This window comes from Bacillus rossius, chromosome 11, assembly GCF_032445375.1.
Source record: "Bacillus rossius redtenbacheri isolate Brsri chromosome 11, Brsri_v3, whole genome shotgun sequence".
In the NCBI taxonomy this organism is placed as follows: domain Eukaryota; kingdom Metazoa; phylum Arthropoda; class Insecta; order Phasmatodea; family Bacillidae; genus Bacillus; species Bacillus rossius.
The window spans coordinates 56,370,203-56,397,155 of NC_086338.1; the positions used below are offsets into that span (position 1 = coordinate 56,370,203).

A 26,953-nucleotide genomic window follows, 5' to 3' on the forward strand; every position below is an offset into this window, starting at 1 on the left:
TTTATAGTTTGTTTAATCATTTATAAGTGCTTAGCGTGCATGGTCGTCAGATTTTACAAGATAAATTTTCTCAAACAATTTAAGCCTTAAAAGTAAGTTGGCAGCATCCAATTTGGAAAAAAAAAGTAATATTATGACGGACGCGACGGGTAATTGTGAGTCCAGCTTAAATTAGTAGGAAAAATTTTGTAAGCCAGTCCATCAAAAGTTTGGTAACTTCCAAATGTCCGCTAGGATTTTTGCGTGTCAAATCTTATTAGTTAAGAAGGTATTAAAGTTTTTTAAATTGTTTAGCTGCTTCCAAAATTATTTCTAAAACTTACGTGTGAACACATTTCAAAAGCTGTTTTTTTCCTAATTTAAAATGGTCTGCGTCACAGAAGTGTATCAATAATTACTCTTGTTAAAATATATTCAAGAGTGAAAAAAAAAAGTTTGATGAGTTATAAGTGCTTAGCTTACTAATATACGTAAGAGATTTTTTTTTCTCAAAATTTTAAGTTTTCTCTACAGTTTGTTGTCAGCATTGAAACGGACGAGTGGAGTGTGGCTGACGGGCTGTTGGTGATTCAGGCTTTGATCGCAAAAGTATTCGTCCACGAGCTAGGTTGAGACGGGAATTGATACAAATATTGTATCATCGCCCACACTCTTTTGTGTTTCATACAAGTAGGCAGTCAAGCTGCCTTTGACTGTGAACATAAACGCAATATATATTGCCGTGGACTAAAATTAATTTACACAAGTTCTCGTAAAAGCTGTACGCTAAAATACCCGATGGATGTTTTACGGACGTTTTAAGTACTAACTGTTATAATAAAAACCGACACCAACGTATTATTTCAGTCTGTTTATTGTAATTTGAACTTGAACTTTCTCTACGCACGTGTGCTATTTAACAACACACCTAACCTCAGCATTGATATTCATAATGGGCAGTATTTACTTACTAGCGTATTTTAAAGCTATGTTTATACCCTTATGTATTTGATCGTTATTTACTATTTTATTTGAATTATGACTGATTCAAGAATTAAGCCTTGATGTACAGCAGGCTGTTGTAAATTAAGTTTTCTTGACCACTAAAGTAATTTGTGTCCAGGTACGGTTGTTATTTTACATAATTGAAAACTTTAAGAACAAAAGATTCTTCTCTGACATTATGGTGGCAGACTGCGTTCATTTGCAGGCGCAGCCGTTTGAATCGGGTTTCAAGAGTAAAATGTGCTGTTATTGCGTCGTAATGCATACTGATATATCCGATTAAGAATCTAGTGTAAATTTTAAGTAGTTTTTTAACGACACAAATATCAATATAAAGAGGTGTTAAATTCAGTAACCATGGTTGTAAAAAAACACATATATTATTGACACCAGAATTCCCAAATATTCTGAACTATCAGTAATAGAAGAATACGGAAAATTACTAATCCTCATTTTATTTATGTTGGACTCAGCTTTAATTTCAACAAGAGTTCAAAGAAATATGATATTAAACTTTAAGATATTACCATGTCAGTGAAGTAAGTTCAAGTAATAATCTCTGAGTATTATATATTTAATTAAAATGACTTCTGTCCAAAACTAGCACATACGTTTCACCCCAGACCCACATGTCCCCAGAACCACATGCCCCCAGGCCCACATGTCCCCAGACCCACATCCCCCGGGTCAACATGTCCCCAGGCCCACATGCCCCCAGGCCCACATGTCCCCAGACCCACATCCCCCGGGTCCGCATGTCCCCAGGCCAACATGTCCCCAGACCCACATCCCCCGGTTCCGCATGTCCCCAGGCCAACATGTCCCCAGGCCAACATGTCCCCCAGGCCCACATGCCCCCAGGCCCACATGTCCCCAGGCCCACATGTCCCCAGGCCCACATGTCCCCAGGCCCACATGTCCCCAGACACACATGCCCGCATGTCCCCAGACCCACTTGCCCCCAGGCCCGCATGCCCCAGGCCCACATGTCCCCAGGCCCGCATGCCCCCAGGCCCGCATGTCCCAGGCCCACATGTCCCCAGACACACATGCCCCCAGGCCCACATGCCCGCATGTCCCCAGACCCACATGCCCCCAGGCCCGCATGTCCCCATACCCACATGCCCCCAGGCCCGCATGTCCCCAGACCCACATGCCCGCATGTCCCCAGGCCCGCATGACCCCAGGCCCGCATGACCCCAGGCCCACATGCCCCCAGGCCCGTAAGTCCCCGGGTCCGCATATAGGTCCCGTAGGTTGTACTTTCGCATATTTCTTTACCTCTCTTTCCTCTTTAATGACCTGTGAAAACTTTTTTTTTTTTAAGTTTTCACATCGTTATTTACAAATGTAAAGAAACGAGGAATTATCCCTCTACCAATTTTGAATGAAGTTATGTAATAGTTGACCAAGCAAACCACCTGGATGTTACAGCAGTTGCCCGGATCGGTAACCATGCGTCGCAAATTATTACTTACTTTGCTTCGGGTCAATTATTGAATAAAGATACTATAGTTTTAAAAAAAATTCCTTCTTTTGCTATTGTCATTATTATTAACTTTAAGGGATTATTGAATGCCCAATATAGTGTAGTTCTTAAAAATACCCGAGAAAGAAATTTGTGCAAATTAAAAAAAAAAAAAATTGGTGGAACTCTTTAAAGTGAATGCGGTTCAGAATAAATTACGTGTGTCCGGAATCACCACCAGCCATTAACTTCTCTTAAAACACCGCGATTGATTAAAAAAAAAAAAAAAAAGTATATGATGTTCACATCGCATAGATATCATATTGCAAAATGAAAAAAAAAAAAAAACACAAACTACTTTCCTGTACTATTTACGACTGGATCCATAATCCTTGGTTTCCTGTCTAGAAGCTTGAAAATTCTGCCCGCTGCAGCAATGCCTTTTTCGAAATTGGGTGAAAATGAACTTCAGTTGAAAGTGGTTGTTGGACGACGGCTGAGCCTCGGGTCTCCTGAGTGTATCGTCTGTTAGGTGGGGGGGGGAGGGGGAGGGGACACCACGTGGTCCAGGGGCGCGACACGCAGCGGCGAGAGACGGCAGTCGCCGGGTTGCCGGGTCCATGAAGTGTAAGGGGGGGGGGGGTCCGTAACCCCTCCCCCCATCACCACCACCACCCCGATCACCACGCGATCCTCCCCTCCCCCCACGCCACGGGGCCGATCAGCTGTTTCCCCCACCTCTCCCTCGCGGCACACGCGACTGCGCCGTCTCTTTCCCTCTCCACACCACCTCGGCCTCCTGTCCGTACTCTTCTCGGTAGAGGTTAGTGTTTGGCCCGGTATGCCATTCAGCGGCCAGGGACTCCCCGCGCGTTGTCGGGGTCAGGGTCGGGCCCGCGCGGTGCCGCCGACTAGAGGCTCGCCCCCCGGCTCCTTGGAGGGGACCGCGGTGGTCTCTGGGTCTCTCAGGTCCGTGTTGTCATTGGCTAACTGACCACTCGTTGGTCATGTATTATCTCAAGTAACTTGGCTCCTGGGTTGTGGCAACTGCTCCCTGATGATGGCGACTGCAATGTCGACCCGAAACGTCGGTGAATCTATTCGCCAAGTTCGCGGCTACAACCACCCAGAAGCAGTTACCCTGCCTCCCTGATGATGGCGATTGCAATGTCGACCAGAAACGTCGGTGAATCTATTCGCCAACGGACGCGGCCACAACCCAGAAGCAGTTACCCTGCCTCCCTGATGATGGCGACTGCACTGTCGACCAGAAACGTCGGTGAATCTATTTGCCAACGGACGCGGCCACAACCCAGAAGCAGTTTTACCCTGCCTCCCTGATGATGGCGATTGCAATGTCGACCAGAAACGTTGGTGAATCTATTCGCCAACGGACGCGGCTACAACCCAGAAGCAGTTACCCTGCCTCCCTGATGATGGCGATTGCAATGTCGACCAGAAACGTCGGTGAATCTATTCGCCAAGGACGCGGCTACAACCCAGAAGCAGTTACCCTGCCTCCCTGATGATGGCGACTGCAATGTCGACCAGAAACGTCGGTGAATCTATTCGCCAAGGACGCGGCTACAACCCGGGAGCCAAGCTACTTTCAGACGATGGTCCGTGAAAGCTTGCGAACTATATTGATGCATTTATCTTCTTGGTATTCTTCCCGCTTCACCAAGTTACTCAGGATGTCGAATCTTCGAGCGTTTGGGAGGAACTGAAGGGGGGGGGGGAAATTGAGCATACTACCTACGTCTCCAAATAGGTATATTTAACGAACCGCTACAATTTTTTTTTTTTTTAAGTTGTGTAATCCATTAGCTTATATTTATTCACGATGGTTCGTTGGTTAGATGGTCTTTGATGTCAGGCCTGATAGGAAATGAGGTATGGCGGGTTCGGCCATCTTGTTGGCGAGTGCGACTGAAGATGGCCTCTGTGGCGCTGACAACTAGACTTGTCGCCGCTAGATGGTAGCGAGTGACATCGTCGGGGCGGGGGAGCTGAATTGTTGCCCCTTGGAAGGGCATCCCTTCAGGATTTTTCTGGCAGTGGTTTGTTTGTACAGCGACTGGAAGGGCAGCCCATCCAATTTCTGAAAAAATGTTTCTTTAAGTGTTTAAATAAACCTGAAAACTTGCCCCTTGGAAGGGCAGCCCATCAGGATTTTTCTGAAAGTAGTGTTTTTGAAAGGTTGTCTGATTTGTTGCCCGTTGGATCTGAATTGTTGCCCGTTGGATGGGCAGCCCTTCAGGATTTTTCTGACAGTGGTTAGTTTAGGTTAGGTCACTTTACAAACTAACCAGTCAGAAAAATCCTGAAGGGCTGCCCATCCAAGGGGCAACAATTCAGACAACCTTTCATAAACACCACTGTCAGAAAAATCCTGAAGGGCTGCCCTTCCAAGGGGCAGCATTTCAGTCGCCCCGTCGGGGCTGATGTTCACTCCGGCCGTGACTCGTCCACGAGCACCTGGTGTGCTTAACTTCGTGACATTGTCCGCCATGTCCATAGTCGCGACACGTTCGAGTCAGGAGTCGCTGACTACACCAGACCCCAGGGAATTCGCAGGGTCTTTCATCTTGGCCAAGAGCCTTATCACAGGACCTGGCGCCGTGGAATAGCCCCCCCCCCCCCCCTCCAGAGAATAAAGATGGGTGGAGAAATTTGAAAAGTTTTAAAGCCATACTGGAACCTGAATTTCGACGGAGGTTTTGCTGAAGAAATGTCGATATTTTCCGGACAAATTGTACTCGGGCTGGTTTTATGAATGATAACGATGAAGTAGCGTCATTTCATGAGGCAGTAAAATCTTTTGAAGGTTTCTTAATTCAAAATTGAAAGGTTTTGGCCAGCACATAAATTTACATGCTAATAGAAATTCTAAGTATTCCTTTTTTTTTCTTTCTTTCATTAATGCCCACATATTTATTTTAAAACTAGACACGAGTCTCGGGATCCTAGGCGGTTGCTCGGCTTTCTCCCCTTTTGAATCCCTCCCTTGCAAAACGCGCGATAGTGGAGTACGATTGCCCTACTTAGCCGAGTCATGTAAACAATGCTTTCAGCTGCAGTGTTACGCTACAAGCCAGCTCGGCCTACGTGGCTAACCGGCTTTTATTCGGCGGCAAGTCTGAAGTGCAAATGATTGTACTCAGAAATACTTATAATTCGATGAGAAAAACCTTGGAAATCATCTTGCCCCCCCTCACGAGAGAAAGCAAATATCGTGATAATTTACTGCAGCTCTTTCTAGCTAGTTTCCACTCCACGCCGCAAGATGCCACCACTGTGAGATACAGTCTCACGCACCTAAAACGTTAGGTACACTCCACACGTCCGTCAGGTTCGTTGGCGACACTTGTGTCGCGTATTTTCATACCAGTTCCCCCGTAGTTCCCTAGTTTCCGTACTAGAATATTTGGGAAGATGACGGCTAAGATCAGCTGAGATTGTGCACATTTAAGAGGATTATAGTTAGGGACCGGAAAAATTCGCGGATTCATTTCACGATATGATAGGATCCAAACAACTGTACCTTTGTATTGCTTCTATGATTGGCTCACAGTTTATCTGAATGGAATTTGAGCCAATGAAAAACCTTCAACCAAAAAAGTATCGAATCGCAAGTGTCCCAGTTGACACGTGTCACGAGTCGGTAACCAATGAGCAGGTGGCATTTGCCTGAGTATGTAGGGGATTGTGGAGTCTATCCTGGAGGTCATCCAAAGCGCGAATTTTTCCAGTCCCTAATTATAGTCTGTCGCCAGAACACCACACAACCTACCAGCGCACACACAGGCCCGCGTGCCAGACCTATCCCACAAGACACGCGCCCCGCCCGTTGATCCGAGTGATCCAGACACAAGTGTGGGGTGCGTCTTGATTCACCATGCACCGAGCGAGCCATAAGGAGACCGGGAGACCTAAGATACACATAAAGTTCCGCCATTCCCGATTACACCCGAAAAGAATTCACCTTCGGCCAACTTCGGGATTTGTTTTATTTTTGCGCAGGAAAAAATGAATTCAAATATTAAAGGTGGTCGGTTAGGTTAGCTACATTAAAACACTTTAAAACACCATGGGCGGTTAGTTTGGTTAGTATAGCTACATTAAAATAAACAGAGAAATATATATATATATATATATATATATATATTTCTGTTTATTTTATATATATATTCTCTGTTTATTTTAATGTAGCAATACTAACCTAACTAACCGTGCATAGTGTTTTAATGTAGCTAACCTAACCGACCACCTTTAATATTTGAATTCATTTTTTCCTGCGCAAAAATAAAACAAATCTCGCAGTTGGCCGAAGGTGAATTGTTCTCGGGTGTAATCGGGAATGGCGGAACTTTATGTGCATCTCAGGTCTCCCGGTCTCCTTATGACTCGCTCGGTGCGTGGTGAATCAAGACGCACCCCACACTCGGATCAACGGGCGGGGGGGGCGTGGCCCTAAGAGACCTGGGCTCATGGCCTCGCACACACACTGGTTCGACGACGGCCGGGAACACCGGGAGATGTCCCCGGGACCCGGCGACCCGCTCGGGGCGGCGCTCCCCCGCCGACTGGCCGCCGACGACCGACCCCCTTCGCGGCGCTCCCCCGACCGGCCAATCAGCGCCGCGCCCGGTCACGTGGGCCCGGCGGCTCTGGCGTCTGGCGGCGCGCCTCGCAGTCTGCCTGCGGCCGCCGGGACGGGCGCACGCCCGGCGTCGCGGTCCCCCGCCCACCCGGGTGGAGTCTGCTCACGAAAAACATTCAAGAGTCCGCTGAGGGCCGAAAAGTACTTTTGACTTTGGATTAAGTTTTTAAACTGTATTTCTAGAATAGTTAGAAATGGCTAAAACGCATGTTTTCAACGTACTTTTTAGGCGTAAAACAACCGGTACAGATTCTTGAAAGCACTTACGGGCAGTAGCGGATCCGGAGGGGGGGGGGGGGGGGCTGGCTAAGGGGCTCAAGATCCCTCCAAAAGCATCTGGGTCCACTATTGATTTAGTGTTTGCCTTGATAAAGCCTAGCCTCAACTGGGTCAAGCCCCTCCCTAACCAAAATCCTGGATCCGCCACTGCTTACGGGACTTGCATTACACCTTTAATCTTCATTTCTCGGCCATATAATGTCACATTAACCGCTCATGTGCACTGGGAGAAGACTGCACGCCAATCCAGAGGAGACACCGCGCTAGAAGCACCAGCGAGCGTCGCGCTTATCATCCCGCCTCACTAACACAGATACGCCCCTGACGAGGCGGACCCCTTAAGGCCCCCGCCCACCCGGGCACAAACACACGGTGCGCAGACCTTCAGGAGAGACTAAGCTCAGGATACCCCAGCGGGGTCCGTTTACGAATACCCTGAGGGCGGATTAGTATTTCCATTACCGCGTTTATTTTTTTTAAACCGTACTATTAGAAGAGTGAATGAACTTTTTGTTTTCAGAATAATTTTTATGCACGGTACAGATTCTTGAAAGCACCCAAGGGACTTACGCTACAATACCTACTTATCCGCCAATTCCTTTGTCACGGTTACAGCTCGGATCTAGTAGGTATCCTATACACGGCGATGAGACTTCGCCGCAGTCCACAGTCCTGCGCTTAGAGGGATAACACCTAGAAGCACCAGCAAGAGTCGCCCTTATCATCCTTCCTGCCTCACTAACACAAGATACACTCTTTAGCTGGGCGGGCCTCGATGCACAAATTCAGTTTGCCTTATCTACAGGTGCAACATAAACATAGATTATTATTTTCTCACACTCTCTTAACATATTGTCTATCACACCTCCTCTTTGAACCTTTATGAAGTCGTTCATCGCCGTTAGTATGAGAGTAACTATTTTTGGCCATTTTTTCACGCGACAGTATTGTTCACGAAATACATCGTAGCACACCTTAGCACGAACGTTGCACAATGCTTGTAAATTAGGATGTGGACATGTAATCAGAAGATGTCCACGTGGCTGAATCTCGTGCGACAGTTTTCACGCCTGTTGAAATTGTTCACCGGTCACCAATACGTGTGTTCCAGGAGTCGCTGCACGTTTGCAGAACCCCTTGCGCCATTACGATTGTCTGCGGACGTCATTGTGGGGTCGTCGGAATAATACGATGGTACTGTTAACGCAACCGTTGCCAAGACCAGCAAATTACGAATCTTGTGTCCACAAGTAAACTCTTGTCCTTATCAGTTCCGGAGACAAGTTTTATCGCTCGTGTGCCCTTCCCTTTTGGGTATTCCTTAAGAACTGTCGGTTGTTTTCAACTCTGCGCTGTGATGATAGTACAATCACTGCACTCCCGTGAAAGCGGTCGGTGTTGGATTCCCGGATTTAGCCGGTGATTTTCCCTCTTCCCTCCCCCCCCCTTTTTTTTTTCCACCAGGTGCTCTCGTTTCCCCCCACCAATCACTCCGTCACAGTGAAACATGCGTAGAAAAAAAAATAGGGGCGTGGTCAGGGGAAATGCCGTGTTGCGTGCGCCCGCGTCCCAAACAAGACCCCGAGTCGCGACGGAACAGCCTTCTGCGGGATGAATGTTGTCGCAGCGGGCTACGCAGCTGCCTGTGTGATTTGATTAATTGATTGGAGCTTAAACGTGTTGCCGCACCAAGGCGAGACTATGAGAGGTCAAGTGATCGATGGGTTGGGAACGGAGCAATGGCTGAATGTGCGAGTCCGGGTCGCGAGCCTAGTTCGCCGAACTGGAATGGCCGTTGAAAGGAGCCATGCACGCACGAGTCTGGCTCGGCGAATTGGGATCGCGGCCCAGGCCCAGACCACACACTATGTATTCTAAATGAGTAAACAGACAAGCACGTAATGCATATATTTCTTATACACGTAACTTATATCCATGGATCTTGTTTGTAAAATGGTGGTTTTCATATTCTCTAGTCAATATTTCTAAGCGTCGACCGCACTTTTTTTTTTCAGACTGTATATTTGTTGTCTCGACGGAGCATTAAACGAACAAATAACCCCGGCTCGCTCTTCCCTGCGCACACGTGAGCCAGTGGCGAGTTAAGCCCCGCCAACTGAGTTCGGCGCACCCGGACGCATATTTCCAAACCCTAGATTGACTCACCGACGCATCTCCCGCGGAGAGGGGAGTGGGAGATGGTGTCGTGACTAGACGCCCCTGGGGCGGGGGGAGAAGGGGTCTGGTTGAAGGTTTCCGACACGGTGGCTAGAATATAAACCGTTACCACCCCCTCACCCGAGTTGCGACCGATCATAGCGCGCTTCAAGGGGCCAGTCGTCGAGTCAACCTAGGGTTTGGAAATAACACCGCCCCGGTCACCGTGGTCGGCTCTGCACAGCCCACACACGTGGGCTGAGCCAGACTCGTATGGCCCGCCCGAGATGAGACAGGAGCACCCGAAGAAAACACATCGGCTCACGCCTTGCTAACTTGAGACGACTGGGAATGCAACACAGATCGCCAGGAGGCCCACGGGTCCAGCCTGGCAAAAGTGACCCAGTCCTCGCTCGTAAGCGAAGTAACGTCTCTGCACGATATAAATGCGGCCGAAATGAACGAGTTATTACTTACGATCTATTTGACAAAAACAATCCCAAAAAAGCTAATCACCTTCAGAAGGCGCAATGTACAAGCCCATGTTTAGATATTCAACCCAAGATTCGATTTCGGTCGCCGAGTTTCTGTGTTTCATTTTCTCGTCGTTACTATTAACAGATTTTAACGTTAATTTATTCCATTAGCTCTCTTTTGTTTGTTGTTTGGTCACAAAGGTTCTCATCAGATATTTACTCTGTGTTATTTAGCTGGTTATAATTATTAACACTGTGTGACTTTTTACCGCTTTTAGATGACATTTAGCCTGCTAAAATGTTTTTTTTTTTTAATTTTTATTTCTCCCTTTTTTCTACTTATAGATATATTTCCCTCTATTCATTTATTTCCATATTTCCATTATTTCCCTTTTTTATACGCATATATATTTTGCCTGATAAATATCTCTTGGAAAATTTTAGAGGAGACATAAAATGCCATAGCGCTGTCGCGTTAAATTCGCATAAAACCTCCTCGAATAGTATTAATTACACGAAAGTAAAATAACAAGAATGGCGGTAGAAACCGATCCTTTAATTGATTTTTTTTTTTAATTTTTATCATACGGACGCCTTATGGCGGTAGTCAGGGAGCGGCTCTGCAAGCTTATCCCCGCGCGGGATGCGAACCCGCGACCCCCCTCGTGCTGCAGTTGGCTGGCTGAGCGCTTGTCCCGGCCGGTGACGCTCCACGAGCTGATAGCTGTTATCGCGCCAGCCGAGATAAACGGTTATCCGTGTATCGGCGCGGCTGTGCGCGCGGGGCAAAGATCGAGCCGTCGGCGTCGGCGCAGTTGCTGGAGTTTACGACCGATAAAAGCGGGGATTGTGTGGGCGCGCTGGTTGCGTAACCGAGAGTATTGTGTTCAGCGGCTAGGACTGGTGGTCGTGCTTGGAAACAAGCCTGCATCGCGCGTAACGCTTCTGTTGCCAGTAAAGTAGTGTACCTACAGTCTAAAACCGAGATTTCCATGAAATAATGTAAGTAGGCATGCAGATGTTTCGCTAATAAAGGCGACCTTCTTTAAGATCAATATATTATGATTCCCTTTTAATTCAAAACTTTTCACAAATTTTTATTTTTACAGGAAAATGAGACACTCGTTAAAGCTATGCTTGTGCTAGTGCTAATTCTATATTTTGTCTACATGTCTACACTCTATACAAAAAAAACTCAAAACTAACGCATTGCTTATCTTATGCTATGCGTAAAAATAGCCTTCTCTCTCCTCTTCTTCACGTAGTCTTCTCTCTCCTCTTCTTCACGTAGTCTTCTCTCTCCTCTTCTTCACGTAGTCTTCTCTCTCCTCTTCTTCACGTAGTCTTCTCTCTCCTCTTCTTCACGTAGTCTTCTCTCTCCTCTTCTTCACGTAGCCGTCTCTCTCCTCTTCTTCACGTAGTCTTCTCTCTCCTCTTCTTCACGTAGTCTTCTCTCTCCTCTTCTTCACGTAGTCTTCTCTCTCCTCTTCTTCACGTAGCCTTCTCTCTCCTCTTCTTCACTTAGTCTTCTCTCTCCTCTTCTTCGCGTAGTCTTCTCTCTCTTCTTCGCGTAGTCTTCTCTCTCCTCTTCTTCACGTAGCCGTCTCTCTCCTCTTCTTCACGTAGCCGTCTCTCTCCTCTCCTCACGTTACAGGTCACCTTGACTCGGCTTCTCTTCGTGTCTTGCCAGCCGTTTACGTGGTTTCTTACACTTAACGCGACTACATTTACACCAAGTAAATATATATTAAAAATATTTGTTCAGAACGACAAATACAAGGAATGTATCGAGTAACAATTTTAGAATTAGACTTTGAATAAATAAATCTAAAAAAAAAAAAAAAAAATCAACATTGTGTGTGCGTTATGGCAAGTCTTAACAACTTTATTTATTTGACTTCCTCGTAGTCCTGTCTGTCGCAGTACCTCGCGGTGCCCGCAGATAAACACACACGAGAAAAGCGAGCTCCTGGAAGAATGTTTAATGGTTTTTCCAGCTAGCGGCACTAGCTGTTATGTGAATCACTATCTGTGCACGGAAGCAGCCATCGACCCGGGTACCACGAAGTCTCGTTGCGAGAACACTGCAGCCAATCAGGCGAGATGACCCTGTGTGCTGGGGCGTGAACAAGTGTACCTCAGAATGTTTGTACTATAAATACATATTTAATCAGCAATACGAACCCCATAGCAGAGTGTGCAACACTAGCTCTGCACTCCTTAATTGCGTGTTTTCAGGATCTCTGACAAAATATTTTTTTATGCGAAAGAACCTAAAACTGTGCCAGGAAATTCTGGCGCGCAGTCTTCTCGTCGTCACAGGATAACTGTGAGATCTGAGCGGTGACCGTAACATATGGCGTAGAAATGAAGATAAAGGTGTTATGCAAGCCCCTTAAGTGCTTTCAAGAATCTGTACCGATTGTTTTACGCCTAAAAATTACTTTGAAAACACGCGTTTTAGGCATTTTAACGCTTCTAAAAATACAGTTTGAAAACTTAATCCAAAATTAAAAGTACTTTTCGGCCCTCAGCGAATTCTCGAATGCTTTTCGTAAACAGACCCCACTCGGATAAGTTGAGTAGTTTTGAAATCGTGTTGTTTTTCCTGAAGCTCTGCGCACCGTGTGTGTGCTACCGCTAGGTTTTTTTTTTTTGGCGTGAATTCGATTTCATTCAATTTCCCAAACGCGATGTTGTGATTGTCTGATTCCTCTGGGTTGTACACGTCCACTGATTGTATACTCGACGTGTAGTCGCTGAATTGGGCCGATGTGGACGGCTGCAGCTCGAGGCTCATCACTATGGTTCCTCGCATTCTTCTGGGCTTCTGCCTGTCTCAGTCGGTGCAGCAGACATCTGCGTGGCCGGTTAGACGTGGCTGTCACTCGCTGCTTCTTCGAGTTCTTCACTTCTGGTTTGGACATTATCCCTTGCTGCTCGAATTAAAATATATTAAAGTATTTTTTGTTTACAGAGCGTAGGTTACACTCTAACGTAAAGAATAAAGGTTGTTGGTAGCAAATGGACCAAGTACTGTCGTTGCTGGCTCGCCGGCGACTGAACGCTAACCGCGCGGTGACGTCATAGCGAGGCCTTGTAGAAAAGGGGGGGGGGGGACCCGTCGACATCAGAGCGGGCTTCACGATAGAGGGGTTATTATTAGCCTCGAGTGTACAGTTCGGCCGCAGTGGGCGTTTCAGAGTATCTCTAGTCTCGTGTCGCAAAGTCCCCCCCCCCCCCTTTTCCGTGCACCTTCTTTTTAAAAATAAGACGTTCATCAAATTCCCGTGCACCTAGAAACCAAAATGTCCCCTGTGCCAGACTCGCCTATGGAGAAAAAAAAAACAATCTTCTTCCTTACCTGTAGTAGAATACATTTTGAATTCAGGTCAAATTTACTATCATCTTCACAAATAACGCAACGGAATGAACAAAAAAAGATTAGTTGGTACGTACCCGATGACACGTATACTTTTTTTTTCTTCTTAAAAATTATTTAAACTTCGTTTTATAGTAAAGAGTAGGGAGGGGATATATGCTTCTTGTAATTCTTAGAAAATTTATAAATTTTATGGAGGTCAAAATAAATTATTTTTTGTTGTCTACTACTCATGAACTGTATTTTGTAATAAAGGTTCTTGGCGGTAATTATATATGTTTAAAAAAAATCATGAATACCCATGACTAGGGACAGGAAAAAATTCGCGGATTCAATGACCTGCAGGATGAACTCCATAGTTAAACGTACACTCGGTCAAATGCCACCCACTCATTGGCTGCTGTCTTGTGAGACGTCCCAACGTAGCAGCCTATGATTCGATAAAGCTCTGGTTGTGCGTTTCTCATTGGCCCAGAGTCGTACAGGTGAGTTGTGAGCCAATAGCAGAGGCAGCACTGAGGTATAACGATTTGATTTGTATTTTAGCCTATCGCGAAATGAATTCGCGAATTTTTCCGGTCTCTACGCCATGACTAGAGACCCGTGAATTTCGCGGATTCAATGACCTCCAGGATAGACTCCAATATCCTCTACACACTCGGGCAAATGCCAACTGTTCATTGGCTGTTGACTTGTGAGTCGTCTCGACTGGGCGGCCTGTGATTCGACACTTCTGTGAGTGAGGGTCTCTAATTGGCCCTCAGTCCACCAGATTAACAGTGAACCAATGACAGAAGCAGCACTAAGGTATAATTATTTGACTTTTAGCATAACACGAAATGAATCCGCGAAATTCACGGGTCTCTAGCCATGACACGTGCGTGCACGTGTGTGTCGAGGATGGAACACAAGAGCTGTGACGTGTGGAAGCCGCGTGTGGCCCGGGTAGGACGGCGCTGCGACCCCAGTCGTCGAGACGCCGCGACGTCACGACGCCGGCATCGATCCCCGCGCGCCTGCCCGCGTATCGACGACCGGCCGGTGCGCATGCGCGCCGCCACACCTCTCCTCATGCCTCACCAGGCCTCCAGTCCCCTCGCCCTTCCTCTTCTGCTGCGTCGCCCCGTCGACAAGGGCAGACTGCCTCATCAACCTGGAGAAACACAGGGCAATCGACAATATCTTAGGTTACAAAACAGTATAAGCAATATTGTGTCGTTTTTACGGTTTGTATCTTAATCATAAATTCGTCCGCCTTAAAGTATCCCTATTTTATTTATAGTTTCATTGAAGATCGGTGTTGAAAAAAAAATTGAAATACCTATATCTACTGGAAACGTTCTGGAAACTTCTATAAACTTCTGGAACAATGTAAGAACTTACTGTGCATGGCAACCCATATGTTGCCCCGTTTTCCAAAATAATTGATAAAATATTTTCTTTTATTCCACGCAGCATTGATTAGCTTTGAACGAATTTATAGTATGCCTGCTAAGGTAGTTACAAATCTTTTTGACTTTCAAACACACACACACATACACACACACACACACATATATATATTATATGAGTGAAGCGGTATGCATGACTCTCGAATGGCATGTTATTGAAGGGCGTCATGGAGCATGACGTAAGACATGTTGCGCGGAGTTTGTGTGTGTGTCAGCGTTGCAGTTTTCCAGAACCGAACTGAAACTAAGCGTACTTGCAGGAGGTGTCCGGGATAGGAAGGGACCTAGGTGCGTCTCAGGCCGAGATTGGCCAGCCATGGCAACGTATGCCACATGGCTAACTCCCCTATCATAAGACTAGCTTAAAACTATTAGATAAGTTGAGCCGAGGTAAAACCCGCACAGACACAAGGGAAAACCCTGGGCACTGTCATGCCGGGAGCAAGTCTGCATGCACTAAGTGTAGTAGAATACAGGAGACAGAGGATGGTTCTGGATGAAGAGTTGGACAGAGTAGAGAAGAGTCTGCCATGCAGGGGGATTTTGAGAACTTGGACTCGTGGTACGCTTTGCTGGAGTTAAGCTGGGTTTACGATTGATTTCCTTAAGAATTATAACTTAACATCGAGCACACGATTAAGTCAAAACTACATTTTCCAGTTTATGATTGACATAGAAGTCGTTAATTCTAACCAATCACAGCACAAAACACATGGTCGGCCATTGTTCGAAACGGAGAAGCAGGTTTGAAATAGGTCATTGACAAATGGGATATCTATTTTTCGAAATGGATGATGATTACAAATGACAAATATACGAATTCTAACCCAAAATACTGCCTCGCTCGGTCAAATAATAAGACATAAAATTCCGGTTGAAAGGATCCGGTTTGTTGTGATTGGTCGCTTCCCGTAAGTCTTAACGAAAAAAAAATAAAATATAACCATTTCTGTTAAGTCTTAAGTCATCATATGGTTCGCACACGACCCGTCAAAATTCACACACGACAATCATAAACCATTCCACTAGTTTACATAGAGTCATATGGTAAGTACACGACTAAGTCTTAAGTCTTAATTCTTAATTTTCAATCGTAAACCCACCTTTATGACCATGGGCGCTCGAACCCAAGTGGTGAGTGGCTGCAATGGTCAGTCAGCACGTGGAACTAGAGAAGGAAGGAAAAGTAGTTCGTCAGTTCGGCGCGCGGTGTTGGGGCGGTATTCCCCCGATGACCGGCGAGCCAATCAGCGCGCTGACTCACCGCGGTGACGTCACGTCGCCGCCTCCGCCAAACCCAGCCTCTTTGTGGACCGAGCTGTCCGCTGCCGACATCGTGTAAGTGTGGTCCGCTAGAACTAGCGAGTAACAGGCGTTTTGCCTAACGGCGTTTTGCCTAACGGTGATTTGCCTAACGGCGTTTTCCCTAACGGAGTTCTGCCTGACGGCGATTTGCCTAACGGCGTTTTGCCTAAAATGTTACTATGATAAAACCTCGTTTTGCCTAACGGCGAATTGCCTAACGGCATTTTGCTAATGGCGATTTGCCTAACAGCGTTTTGCCTAACCTAACCTAGACTAACCTAACCAAAACTAACCTAAGCTAACCTAAGCTAAGCTAACCTAACCTTACCTAACCTAACGGCGTTTTGCCTATCAGCGGTTTGCCTGACGGCGTTTTGCCTAACTCCTATTTGGCCAACGGCGATTTGCCTAATGGCGTTTTGCCTAATGGCGTTTTGCCTAATGGCGTTTTGCCTAACGGCGTTTTGCCTAAACGGCGTTTTGCCTAAACGGCGTTTTGCCTAAACGGTGTTTTGCCTAAACGGCGTTTTGCCTAAAATTAGGCAAAACGACACATGCCCGAATTAGCAATGATTTACTCGAGGTAACAGTGCTGCCAAGTCAAATATGGTTTAAAATGAGTTTTTATCACAGGCAAGTTTGCGAAAATTGATAAGGGAGATTAGAGACGTATTTTAAAACAATTAATGAGTTTCCAAAGTTCTAAAACAGTTAATAAAGCTATAAAAAATACTGACTTCAAGGAACCTGATAATTTTCAATCGCGATTTTCTCAAAACTAATTTTTTGGTACTTAACCCCTTTTGCGCAACAAGTACATATATAACAGGATAGGTGGGGATCGTTTAAGTTACCGCGAAATCTGCTCGTGAGCATACTCTACCCTGATTCTCGCAAGTGAGAAACATGACGGACGTTGCTGGTGGGTTTCCGGGAGGTATTGGCCGTCTTCCCGGTAAAAATACGCAATCGCGTAGGTCAGATGATCGCATTGTAAACGGGCAAAGGGTTGGACTCTCCAGCAAACTCAAGCAATTAGTCACTAAACGATGCCATCTGTTAGCAATTCAGCGTAATTTAGCACCTATTGCATTTTACTACTTAGGTAAGTGTTCCATTCGGCGAATATTGATAAATTCGTCCTCTCTTAAATTTTTTTTATGCTTTGCATGTCAAGTTAAGTGCATATAAGGCTTAATGGGAGAGATAAGACACGAAAGTCGTCAACAAGTTCTAAGTTATGCCCATTTTACATAGTTATATATATATATTTGTTAAAGCATCGTATATAATACCGGAATTTAATCATGTCCGGCTGCTACAAATAGTTTTCTCGGTGAAGTTTTTTTTTGGCTTTAAATTCTGAGTTCAGCTTTAGAAATAAGAGTTTTAATGATATCAAGATACTATGTGTGGTCTGTGCCTTGAGGAAGACAAATTTTCTATATTAAAGGTAAAAAAAATATGGTATAAAATTGTTGAAGTCAATATAATTCATTTTAGTCTCTCTCTCTCTCTCTCTCTCTCTCTGGCTTTCCCCCCCCCCCCCCCCCTTTTAACAGTTTAAGTAAATTAAGATACGCCAAGAAGTGTTAAAAAGTTACAGTCTGAAAAAGGTTTTCGCTCAGATCAAAATTTTTCAGTAAAGGGAGTAAACCATGGTTCTGCTGATTATCTACAGTGCCTCGATTATATTGACAGTCTGGGGAAATACTGTCGATCCCATCTGTGAACGTTTCAAGGCAGACTAGTTGGAAATAAAATATACGGAGAAATGGAAATGCCTTCTGCAAAATTCGTGCAGTAGAAAACCCATCGAGACCGAAGTTGCCACAAAAGGAATGCAATTAAGCTATACTCCTCTCTAAAGCCTGGTGAAGCAATTACTGCTGTTATAATAAAAAACCAGCGAAATTATTGAAAAGTGCTGGTCTAAATGTTCCCTCAGAAGCGTCCATAAAGTTTTTTTTTTTTTTAATTTTTATATTTTTGGTTATTTACATTATTTCGTATCAGTTTAGTGATTGCGGGAAGTAAAAACTGTGGTCTTTATGACGAGGCTGCCTAATTGCGTAGTATGAATAAAATAAAAGCAATTAGGGTGGTTTTTATAGTAATTTGGGGCTTGAACGTAATCCAAAATTTATAGTAGCCACTTAATGTGAAAAAAAAAAAACATATATATACTTTTATATGTTGTGTGTAACACGCAATTCGGTCGTTTAACGTTTCCGTGATTATAGTACCTAAAGTGTTTTCCGTTTACGATAGGTTGCTCTACGTTTTCTTAGTTTAAGGTAGTTCACCCATTGGAAATGTTTGGGCTATAATCCAGTCTTGGGTACTGTGTCATGACTACGTTCGTTGTCATTCTCAACTATAGCAGCTACTAAAAGCTAAGAAAGTTTGTTGGGAAAATTAATGCGTCGTCGTGCCAAACATTTGAATTTAGAATCGGTATTAAAAATTAAAACGTTAAATAAGTAAATTCCATACCTGACACCATTTTACACCTAGAAGCAAACATGGGCTGGCACCGACTCAATAAGGCCTACCTAAATTTCCTGACAGAAGTTTAGTAATTCGTAATTACCCCTAACAAAGTTTTTATACACACTTTTAAAAAAATAAAAAATAATTCGTCTTTGTGAAGGCCAAGTAATTTCCAATTTTTTCGATCATGCTTTCCTAAAGAGCTGTATTAAAAAAGTAATTTGTTAGAAATAGCATAAGATTTAGGTAACGGCTAATCGTACACTAATATACACAAAAGTAATTACTAACTACCAGTTCTGGACATGAACAGTCTTCGAGAATGATTTCCTGGACTCTGTTATAAAAAAAGGAATTATCGAATAGGCTATACTATACACGCTAAGTATAAAACTTTCAACTTTTGTAAACCTTTCAAGTCGCCACGTGTATATCCATTAAATACTTGTTTAGTAACAACAGTTTAGAATCCTGGCATTCATTCTCGATGACGCTGTGTATAACATCCTTCATGTATAAATTTGTGATATATTGCCAGCAAGGGCGTATATAAACTAAATTCTTCTACCCAGAGCAAGAATTCATTTGGGCGTCCCCCTCCCTTTTATTCCTTAAATAAAAAAAACCTAACCAAAAAAACTTTCCCGACAGCACCTTATATCGCCACCACATATTAATGCCGTATTTTCCAAATATTTTTAATTCAACTTGGTTTGTAAATAAATAGGTCTATTTCAGTCATTTCATTTTTTAATGCATCGCAGGTTGGATAATACGAAAAAAATGCCAATTTTTTTTTAAGGTATGACGATATACATGTATGTATCTTTGGATACAAATAATTGAGTTTATTCGAGTATGTATGTGTGTGTATAGTAATCTCTGCCAGTTTAGCGGCCCCTATAACAGTGTCGCCCAGGGCACTAGCCCTTCTGCCTCCCTCTAGTTAACGACCAAGACTGCTCTAGAGTGGTTGATTTCTGAAGGGTCCCTCACACACAAACTCTTGAAAACCATCGACCCCTCTTGGCGGTAGCCTTACCGGGTTATCTAAATAAAATACCTTTATTATGTTGATAGTTATATATGGTTTTTATTTTTTCTATATCTTTAACTTTTAATTTCTGGGCTAGGAAATCCCTTTTGTGATGTTCCTTTGAGGGTGGTAACCTGAAAGGAATACCACCCCCAAGAGGAAGCTGTAATTAGCCTGGAATCTTTAAACTGGTGATCACCAGTTCCCACAGCCGCCTCAAGTACAATTCTGTACACTTCTATTAATAGATGCGTTATGTGGTTAGTCCTTAATTGACCCGCCTCTTCAGGACTGTATCTGTGTCGGCGAGGCGGGATGATAAGCGCGACGCTCGCTGGTGCTTCTAGCGCGGTGTCTCCTCTGGATTGGCGCGCAGTCTTCTCGTCGTGCATTGAGCGGTTACCGTAACATTATATGGCGGAAAAATGAAGATAAAGGTGTAGTGCAAGTCCCTTAAGTGCTTTCAAGAATCTGTACCGGTTGTTTTCGCCTAAAAATTACTCTTGAAAACATGCGTTTTAGCCATTTTAAACTCTTCTAAAAATACAGTTTTAAAACATAATCCGAAATCAAAAGTACTTTTCGGCCCTCAGCGAACTCTTGAATGCTTTTCGTATACAGACCCCACTCGGACATGTTGAGTGGTTTTGAAATCGCGTTGTTTTTCCTGAAGCTCTGCGCACCGTTTGAGTTCCCGGGTAGGCGGGCCCTTAAGTAATATAAAGTGCAGTATATATAATATAATAATGGGTGCGTGTACTTAGGTACGCGCGTGAGAAGTTATACTTCTTTGGCATCATTAAAAAATAGTTTTTAATTGCATGCAAATAATTCTCCATGGTAGCGTTATTCTCCATGGTAGTGTTAAACGTTTAACGCAACCTTGTTGGAAGTCGCATTAGAAGTATAAATTCAATAAAAAACATTAACATCGTTTGAAATATTGATAAAACCTTCTGTACAAGAACCTCGTAAGCTTTAAACATAGAAGCAGTGTCACGCAGTCAGGCTGGGTCGCCAGTAGCGGCGGCGCTGGGAGCTTCTTGGATCACCGCCAGGTGTCTCCCCGTGCATACAGGACGAGCAGATGTCGCCATCTCACGGGCCGTGCCTGGAAGCTTGTTGGACGAGCCCAACTCTGCTGTTTTCGAAATATACAGGATGTTTTATAATATTGCGGTTTTTTTTATTATCTCAAACCTTGTTTATTTTTCCCACCCCTTGAACCAATGGTTTTGGCAAAAAAAAATTTTTTAGTACATCTCTAGGAGGTACAATAACTTCAAACTGAGTGATAGCGATTTTTATTTAGGTTTGATTGAGAAAAAAAACTATCATTTTTCAACCTCCTTGGTTAGGTTTTGCTCGTTGACGAAACTCGACCGAAGTTTTCCATCTCTTGTCAGGCTGGAAGTAGTAATTCGTGAGCAGTCGTTGCAGTTGTCTTGTCCGAGATAGCAGTGGTGTGTATAGATGTATAAAAATAAAAAAACTTTCGAGCTGACGGAAAATATTTCTTGAAGCCCTCGATTGTTATTTTATTGACAAAAATTTTGTTGTTTTCGTGGATGGATATCAACTATCAAGAAAGTCCAGGGCAAAAAAAAATATTTTTTTTTGTTTTAAATTTTTAAAGATCCTTGCTGGGTGACGTGTTGCGACATGCGTGGTTGATGTAAGTAAGTAAAATATTTATCATCACTCTATACCTGGTCACAGGTAACAAACAGCACAGACAAGGGCACGCTCCAACTAGCTTTAGTTTTTTCCGTGCTTAAATTAATTACAGGCTACAGTACAAAACAGGTAAAAAAAATGGAATATCCTCAATAAAAGTTTAAGGAAAAATTGCGGAGAAATACGTAAATACGGTGTCCCGCGCGGGACCCCGCGACTCTTGGGTTCCGTCGCCGCCGCCTGCCCGCGGGCCACTGCCGGCTACGTGTGCCAATGCGTCGACCCTGCCTCCCCCTCCACCCCCCTCCAACTTCCCTCGAGCATGTTCGCCAGTCAGCTGATCGCCACGCGCCGCGCCCCCCCCCCCCCCTCCTCTTCTTCCTAGCCGCGGGCTTCCACCCTTGGCCCCGCCCCCCTTGCACCACGTGGTCTGGCCGGGCGTAAACAGCCACCTTGGAGCGGTCCGAGCGCGCTGTCGCGTCAGGACCATAGAGTAAGTAAAGGGAAAGAGGCGCCACTCCCGTAGTAATGATCGTTCGCTTAAATTTGTGAAACGAAACCCTCGCGATCATACCATTCCTTTGCAACTTGACAACGAAAAAATTCCAGCCAAATACAACCTGAGGAAGGTTTAGCGCGTGATAGTTGGCATCTTTGTTCACACATTCTCGTAACAATAACAGTGAGGCGTGGTACGGAGGTTAATGTTTACACAATTATCGAGGATAGGTTGCATCCCCAGTTTTTGTTATCATTAGTTTTTTTTTAAATTGCCTGCCACAGTGGAAGTAATTTCAAAGACGTATTCACGTCAAAAAAAAATGTTATGAACAAAGGTGTGTGCCGCTACACCCAGCTGATGGACTGGCGAGACACGTCATTGGGACTGGAGGTTCTAGAGCCCACGGTCCGATGTGATGGGAAACCGACAGTTTTGGACTGGTGGGTCCGGACAGTCTGTTTTTGGTGGGTGTGTGGGGGGGGGGGGGGGGGGGGTGAGAGACGCGGCCGACACTGATGTGGTGGTGTGGTGATGTTGCAGTAATTACCGAGACTGAGACCTAGTTTTTTGGAAGTAATTAATGGGCCCGTCCGCTAGATATTTTCATAATATATATTGCTGACATAACCACATTAATTTATTAGGAGAAGTAATGTTTAAGCTATTATCAGGCAAACAAAACCAGTGAAAATTCACTCTTATTTAGGTAGCCACTAATTTTTGGTGTGTAATACAATGAGTTTTTGCACCTCATACTCCTTTATTTATTACAAAACAGCATTAAGTATTTTCGCATCGATTAAATTAGTTTTGCACCGCCAAGGAGATAACTTAATATAACAAAAAAAAACGTATTAACTAAAAAAAAAACTTTGTATGAGAACCTCTATTTGCTGGTAGTTCTGGGCCCGCCCAACAGATAGCGACACATGGTTTCAGGTTCCACTGTGAGAGTGGCACTTGTTTATCTCCCTCCTTGTTCTGTGGTTGCAGGTGAACTCGCGGAACGAGTGGGAGCTGCTGGTGGAGAGCTTCGGCCTGCCCAAGCGCTGCGTCAACAGCGGCGTGGGGCTCAAGCAGATCTACTGTCGGTACGTGTCTCTCTATCTCTCTCTCTGTCTCTCTCTCTCTCTCTCTCTCTCTGTCTCTCTCTCTCTCTCTCCCTCTCTCTCCCTCTCTCTCTCCCTCTCTCTCTCCCTCTCTCTCTCTGTCTCTCTCCCTCTCTCTCCCCCCCCTCGGCGCCATTGCCGCTGCTATCTCTCCCGGGATTCTCACATCATTCTTCATTGTTTATTTGGATTCCCTAAAATATAATGTGGACTTGATTACTAATTCTTTGTTACTACTAATTTACTAATTGCATGTTTTGATATTTATTTGTTGTGGTTTGTTGTAGCGTTACATTGTGTGAGTTCGTTGTTTTTATCCTCTTCTAATTTTGTGATTTATGTTTTCTTTTTGAATAGTCATCATCTTATGTGTAACCAAAAACATGCTAGATAATATAACATACGTTAGATATCTGGGTATTTGAATAATTGAATTTAATCTAGCTTATGTTGACAAGCACAATGCGCAAAATAATTATCGACATTTAGTTGTCAAGTGTGTGATCTTAATCAGGTTACAGTACCGTAGCTTTTCCTTGTATGTCTGGTGCAATAGGGTTCTTGTAACAGATTTGTAAATGTTGCTTAACGCGTCTACCTACGTTGAATTCGCCAATTTATTTTTTCATTGTGTGCTAGAAGTTTATTGGCAATGGCTGACGTTAATGACGATTTTTGACGTAAAGTAAGAGGAGCTGCTTTTAAACTAGATGACCATATATTTATAGACGTCTAGAATTTAACAAGGTAACTCCATGAAGTCGTTTGATCACTTTTTTATTTTATGGTATTGTTAGTCATTTCATCCCCTGTATAGCTAATGCCAAGTAAATGCGCTTGCTAATGTCATTCATGATGTCATTGGAAGTCTTCACACGATCGCGAACGTATTTCCAGTAGTGTCCATGCGGTAATACAGTTAAGTCTATATTTGTAGCTTCAAGTAAATTTTGACAGTTGTGTTCGGAAGTAGTACTTAGATGTATCCTTCTGCAGCTATGTCAGTGAAACTTGCTCTCATGTCTCACATTGCTTCTGACACACTTGGTTAGGCATGGTGTGTAATGGTTTTTCTAATAATAAGTTATTTAGCCTTGACTCTGAATGCGCTGAAAGTGAATCCCACATGGTCCGAGAAAACACATTTCGTTGGCTGTGTTAGGTGAAATGTATCTTTCGTTTTTTAAACTCGTCTGAACGGACATTATCAACACGAAAGCGTTATTAAAATAACTAAGTACCACGGGGATCATAAAAAAAATATAATATGTTTAAACATTTTCAAGTGTCGTGCATGCAAATGTTCCAAAACTTTTTATAAAATAGGACGCTTTGTCGTGATTTAATTTTCGTAAGAGACGAAAGTGGGGATTTCGAGAACTACCAACCTGACGGCATGACACAACCAGTACACAACTCATCGCCTGGTCTCTTGGGGTGACCGTGCGTGCAGTACTACATGGAGTCGCCATTTTGTCCAGCTGATAGCCGCGCTATGTTCGAGGGACAAACAAAACTACAGTTGGGATGCGGGCGTTTTCGTGGAAACAAATTTAAAAGGTGCCTTGTGTTATGTGTCGGAAAGACGGAAACTCGAACCCTTACTTATTGACCACCAACGGGTGCGGTAAAGCTCTGTTTTCTGGCGATGGTGAAATATTCTTTTTGCTATCAATTTTAATCTTCAAACAAGTGTAATTCTTAATAATGTTCGCAGGCTTTTACGGCCATTGTCTTAAGTAGCTTTGGCTTCTTCTGGGTTGTAGCCGTGTCCTTGGAGAATAATTCACCGACGTTTCTGTCGCCATCATCAGGGAGCAGTTGCCTACTACCTACTACCTTAGTAGCTGATGATGGTGACTGCAATGTCGACCGAAATGTCGTTGAATTATTCGCCAAGGACGCGGCTACAACCCAGAAGCCAAGCTACTTCAGTGTAATTATTTTTAATGTTTTTGTTTTCATTACCTAATTTATTTATTTAGTTTATATTCAAAAGCTCTGTTTACACTATAAAAATTTTTTTAGGTAATATAATTTTAAAAGGGATGTTTTATCTTTTTACACGCTTTATATTAGCTTCACCTGTATGTTTGTTTGTATGTTTGTAACCGACTCCTTTGGGTGCGATTTTGACCCACTTTAAACGGCCAGATTTCATTCAAACTTTGTAGATTTATCGAGCACCGATGACAATACACTAATTTGATAAGATTATTCCATTATTTTTTTAATGAGTGACATTTTTCAAGTTGCACTTGGATTAGAGAACGCGTGAGGGAACTGCGACACTGCAGGTCCGGGATGAGAGAGTCGAGCCTGTGTTTCGCGAGCTGTGACGGCCGCGTGTCGGCTCAGATGCTAACCTCGAGGCTGGGACCCGCACCGCGGCGCCCGCAGCTGGCGGCCAGAAATAGTACCCCCCTACCCCCCTCCTCCCTTCGATACCCCCAGGGGGGCCCCTCTGCGGACCCCCCCGAGGGACCAGCAGGCCGCGCGATCACCGACCACACCGCCATCTAAGAACCTACATCTGAACTAACGTGATCGAAAGTGCGTGTCGATAGAATATATTTGAAATAATCGATTGTCTTTTTTTTTAAGCTCGAACGGAGGCACTCAATTCGGAAGCCTTCATTTCACAGACGAGAGAGCCACACCCGAAGTTCCCCGAAGTTCGTGCTCGCTTTTTTTTACGGGATTTTTGCCGAGATTTTGGGGTGTAAATCTCGGCAAAACACGAGCAACTTGCCTAATGACTGTCAACCCGTGGCTCGGGTGAGACTTAAAAGGATTGTACCAACCGCCATTGGAAAGCTGTTTAGACCAAAGTCGTATTTATGTGCTCAAATTATTATTTACTAGCTTTTACCCGCGTCTTCGCTCGCATTGAAGCCATTAAATAAGTATCAGAGATCATTACAATAGAAATGAATCAATAAAATATATTTCTCTGTAACAAAAATAAATAATTTTTAATTTTTAATTTTGACCGTCTATAATACAGTGCAACGGTATTACAGTACTCAGGGTTGGGACTTCATAACTGGAATGCTAGATGGCGTTAAAGTAGCTAGATTTTGAGATTTTTTGACAAACATTTTTTTATCTTTCGTAAAAAATTATTATTATTTTTTCAATAAAAAGTATCATATGTTACTTCTAATACCTCCAAGAAAATGTTTGCAAAGTTTCATGATGATCGGTTAAGTAGTTTTCGCGTGAAAGCGTAACAAACAAACTTACATTCACATTTATAATATTAGTAGGGATTTTGTGATGAACCCGCGGCTGAAAATTATCGGTCGAATTCTGACGCGCCCTTGTTTCCAAACGAAACGTGATTTTTAAAAAGGACTTTTAGAGGGACCCGTAGAAAGTGATGTAAAATGCACAAGGGTACGTGATTGTTTTGGTTGAGAAACTGAAGAAGTGTTCCACCTCCATTAGAGCTTCAAGTCCGCCGACAGTGGAGTTAGTTGCCTCGGCTGGGAAGTTTCTGTGGCCGTCTGGTGACTCGGCATCCCGCCTGAAGGGATTATTACAAGTCATTAGCAGCGCGGTCCCTTCTTCCTTTCTTATTATCTCCAAGGAATGGAAACAACCTTCTTTTTTTTTATTGTTTTACTTTTTATTTCCCCGGTCGTTTTATTTCTTATTCACAGAGCAATCTGGTTTCTGGCTTCTCATGTGTAATTTAAATTTCTGTAGTCATCAGTATTCCGTCCATCAGTTGTTTATGACAGCACATGATGCGATCACTGACTGTCCTACAGTTTCGTAATTTTAACGTGCATTTATATAGACATTTGTACGGCAATGCATTTTTTTTTTTCTTTTTTAAAGATGATGCCCAAAAACTTGGACTTTTAGGTAAAAGTTGGTGTTTGTCTGACATTTGTGTTAGTGTTTCTCAGACATTACAGTTCTCAGAAATAGTATCCATTTGTTATTGCTGTGTCTTTTTTTTG

The 26,953-nt window shown here is 43.9% G+C and overlaps 1 protein-coding gene across 1 annotated transcript in view; it reads left to right on the forward strand.

Annotated features, from left to right (window-relative positions):
- The window catches only part of LOC134537066 (AT-rich interactive domain-containing protein 2), a 152,452-nt gene that overhangs the window by 49,352 nt on the left and 76,147 nt on the right, over nucleotides 1-26,953 (forward strand). Inside the window, exon 3 of the mRNA XM_063377296.1 lies at nucleotides 22,867-22,964. Coding sequence (XP_063233366.1) covers nucleotides 22,867-22,964 — 98 coding nt within the window. The remainder of the gene's footprint in view (nucleotides 1-22,866; nucleotides 22,965-26,953) is intronic.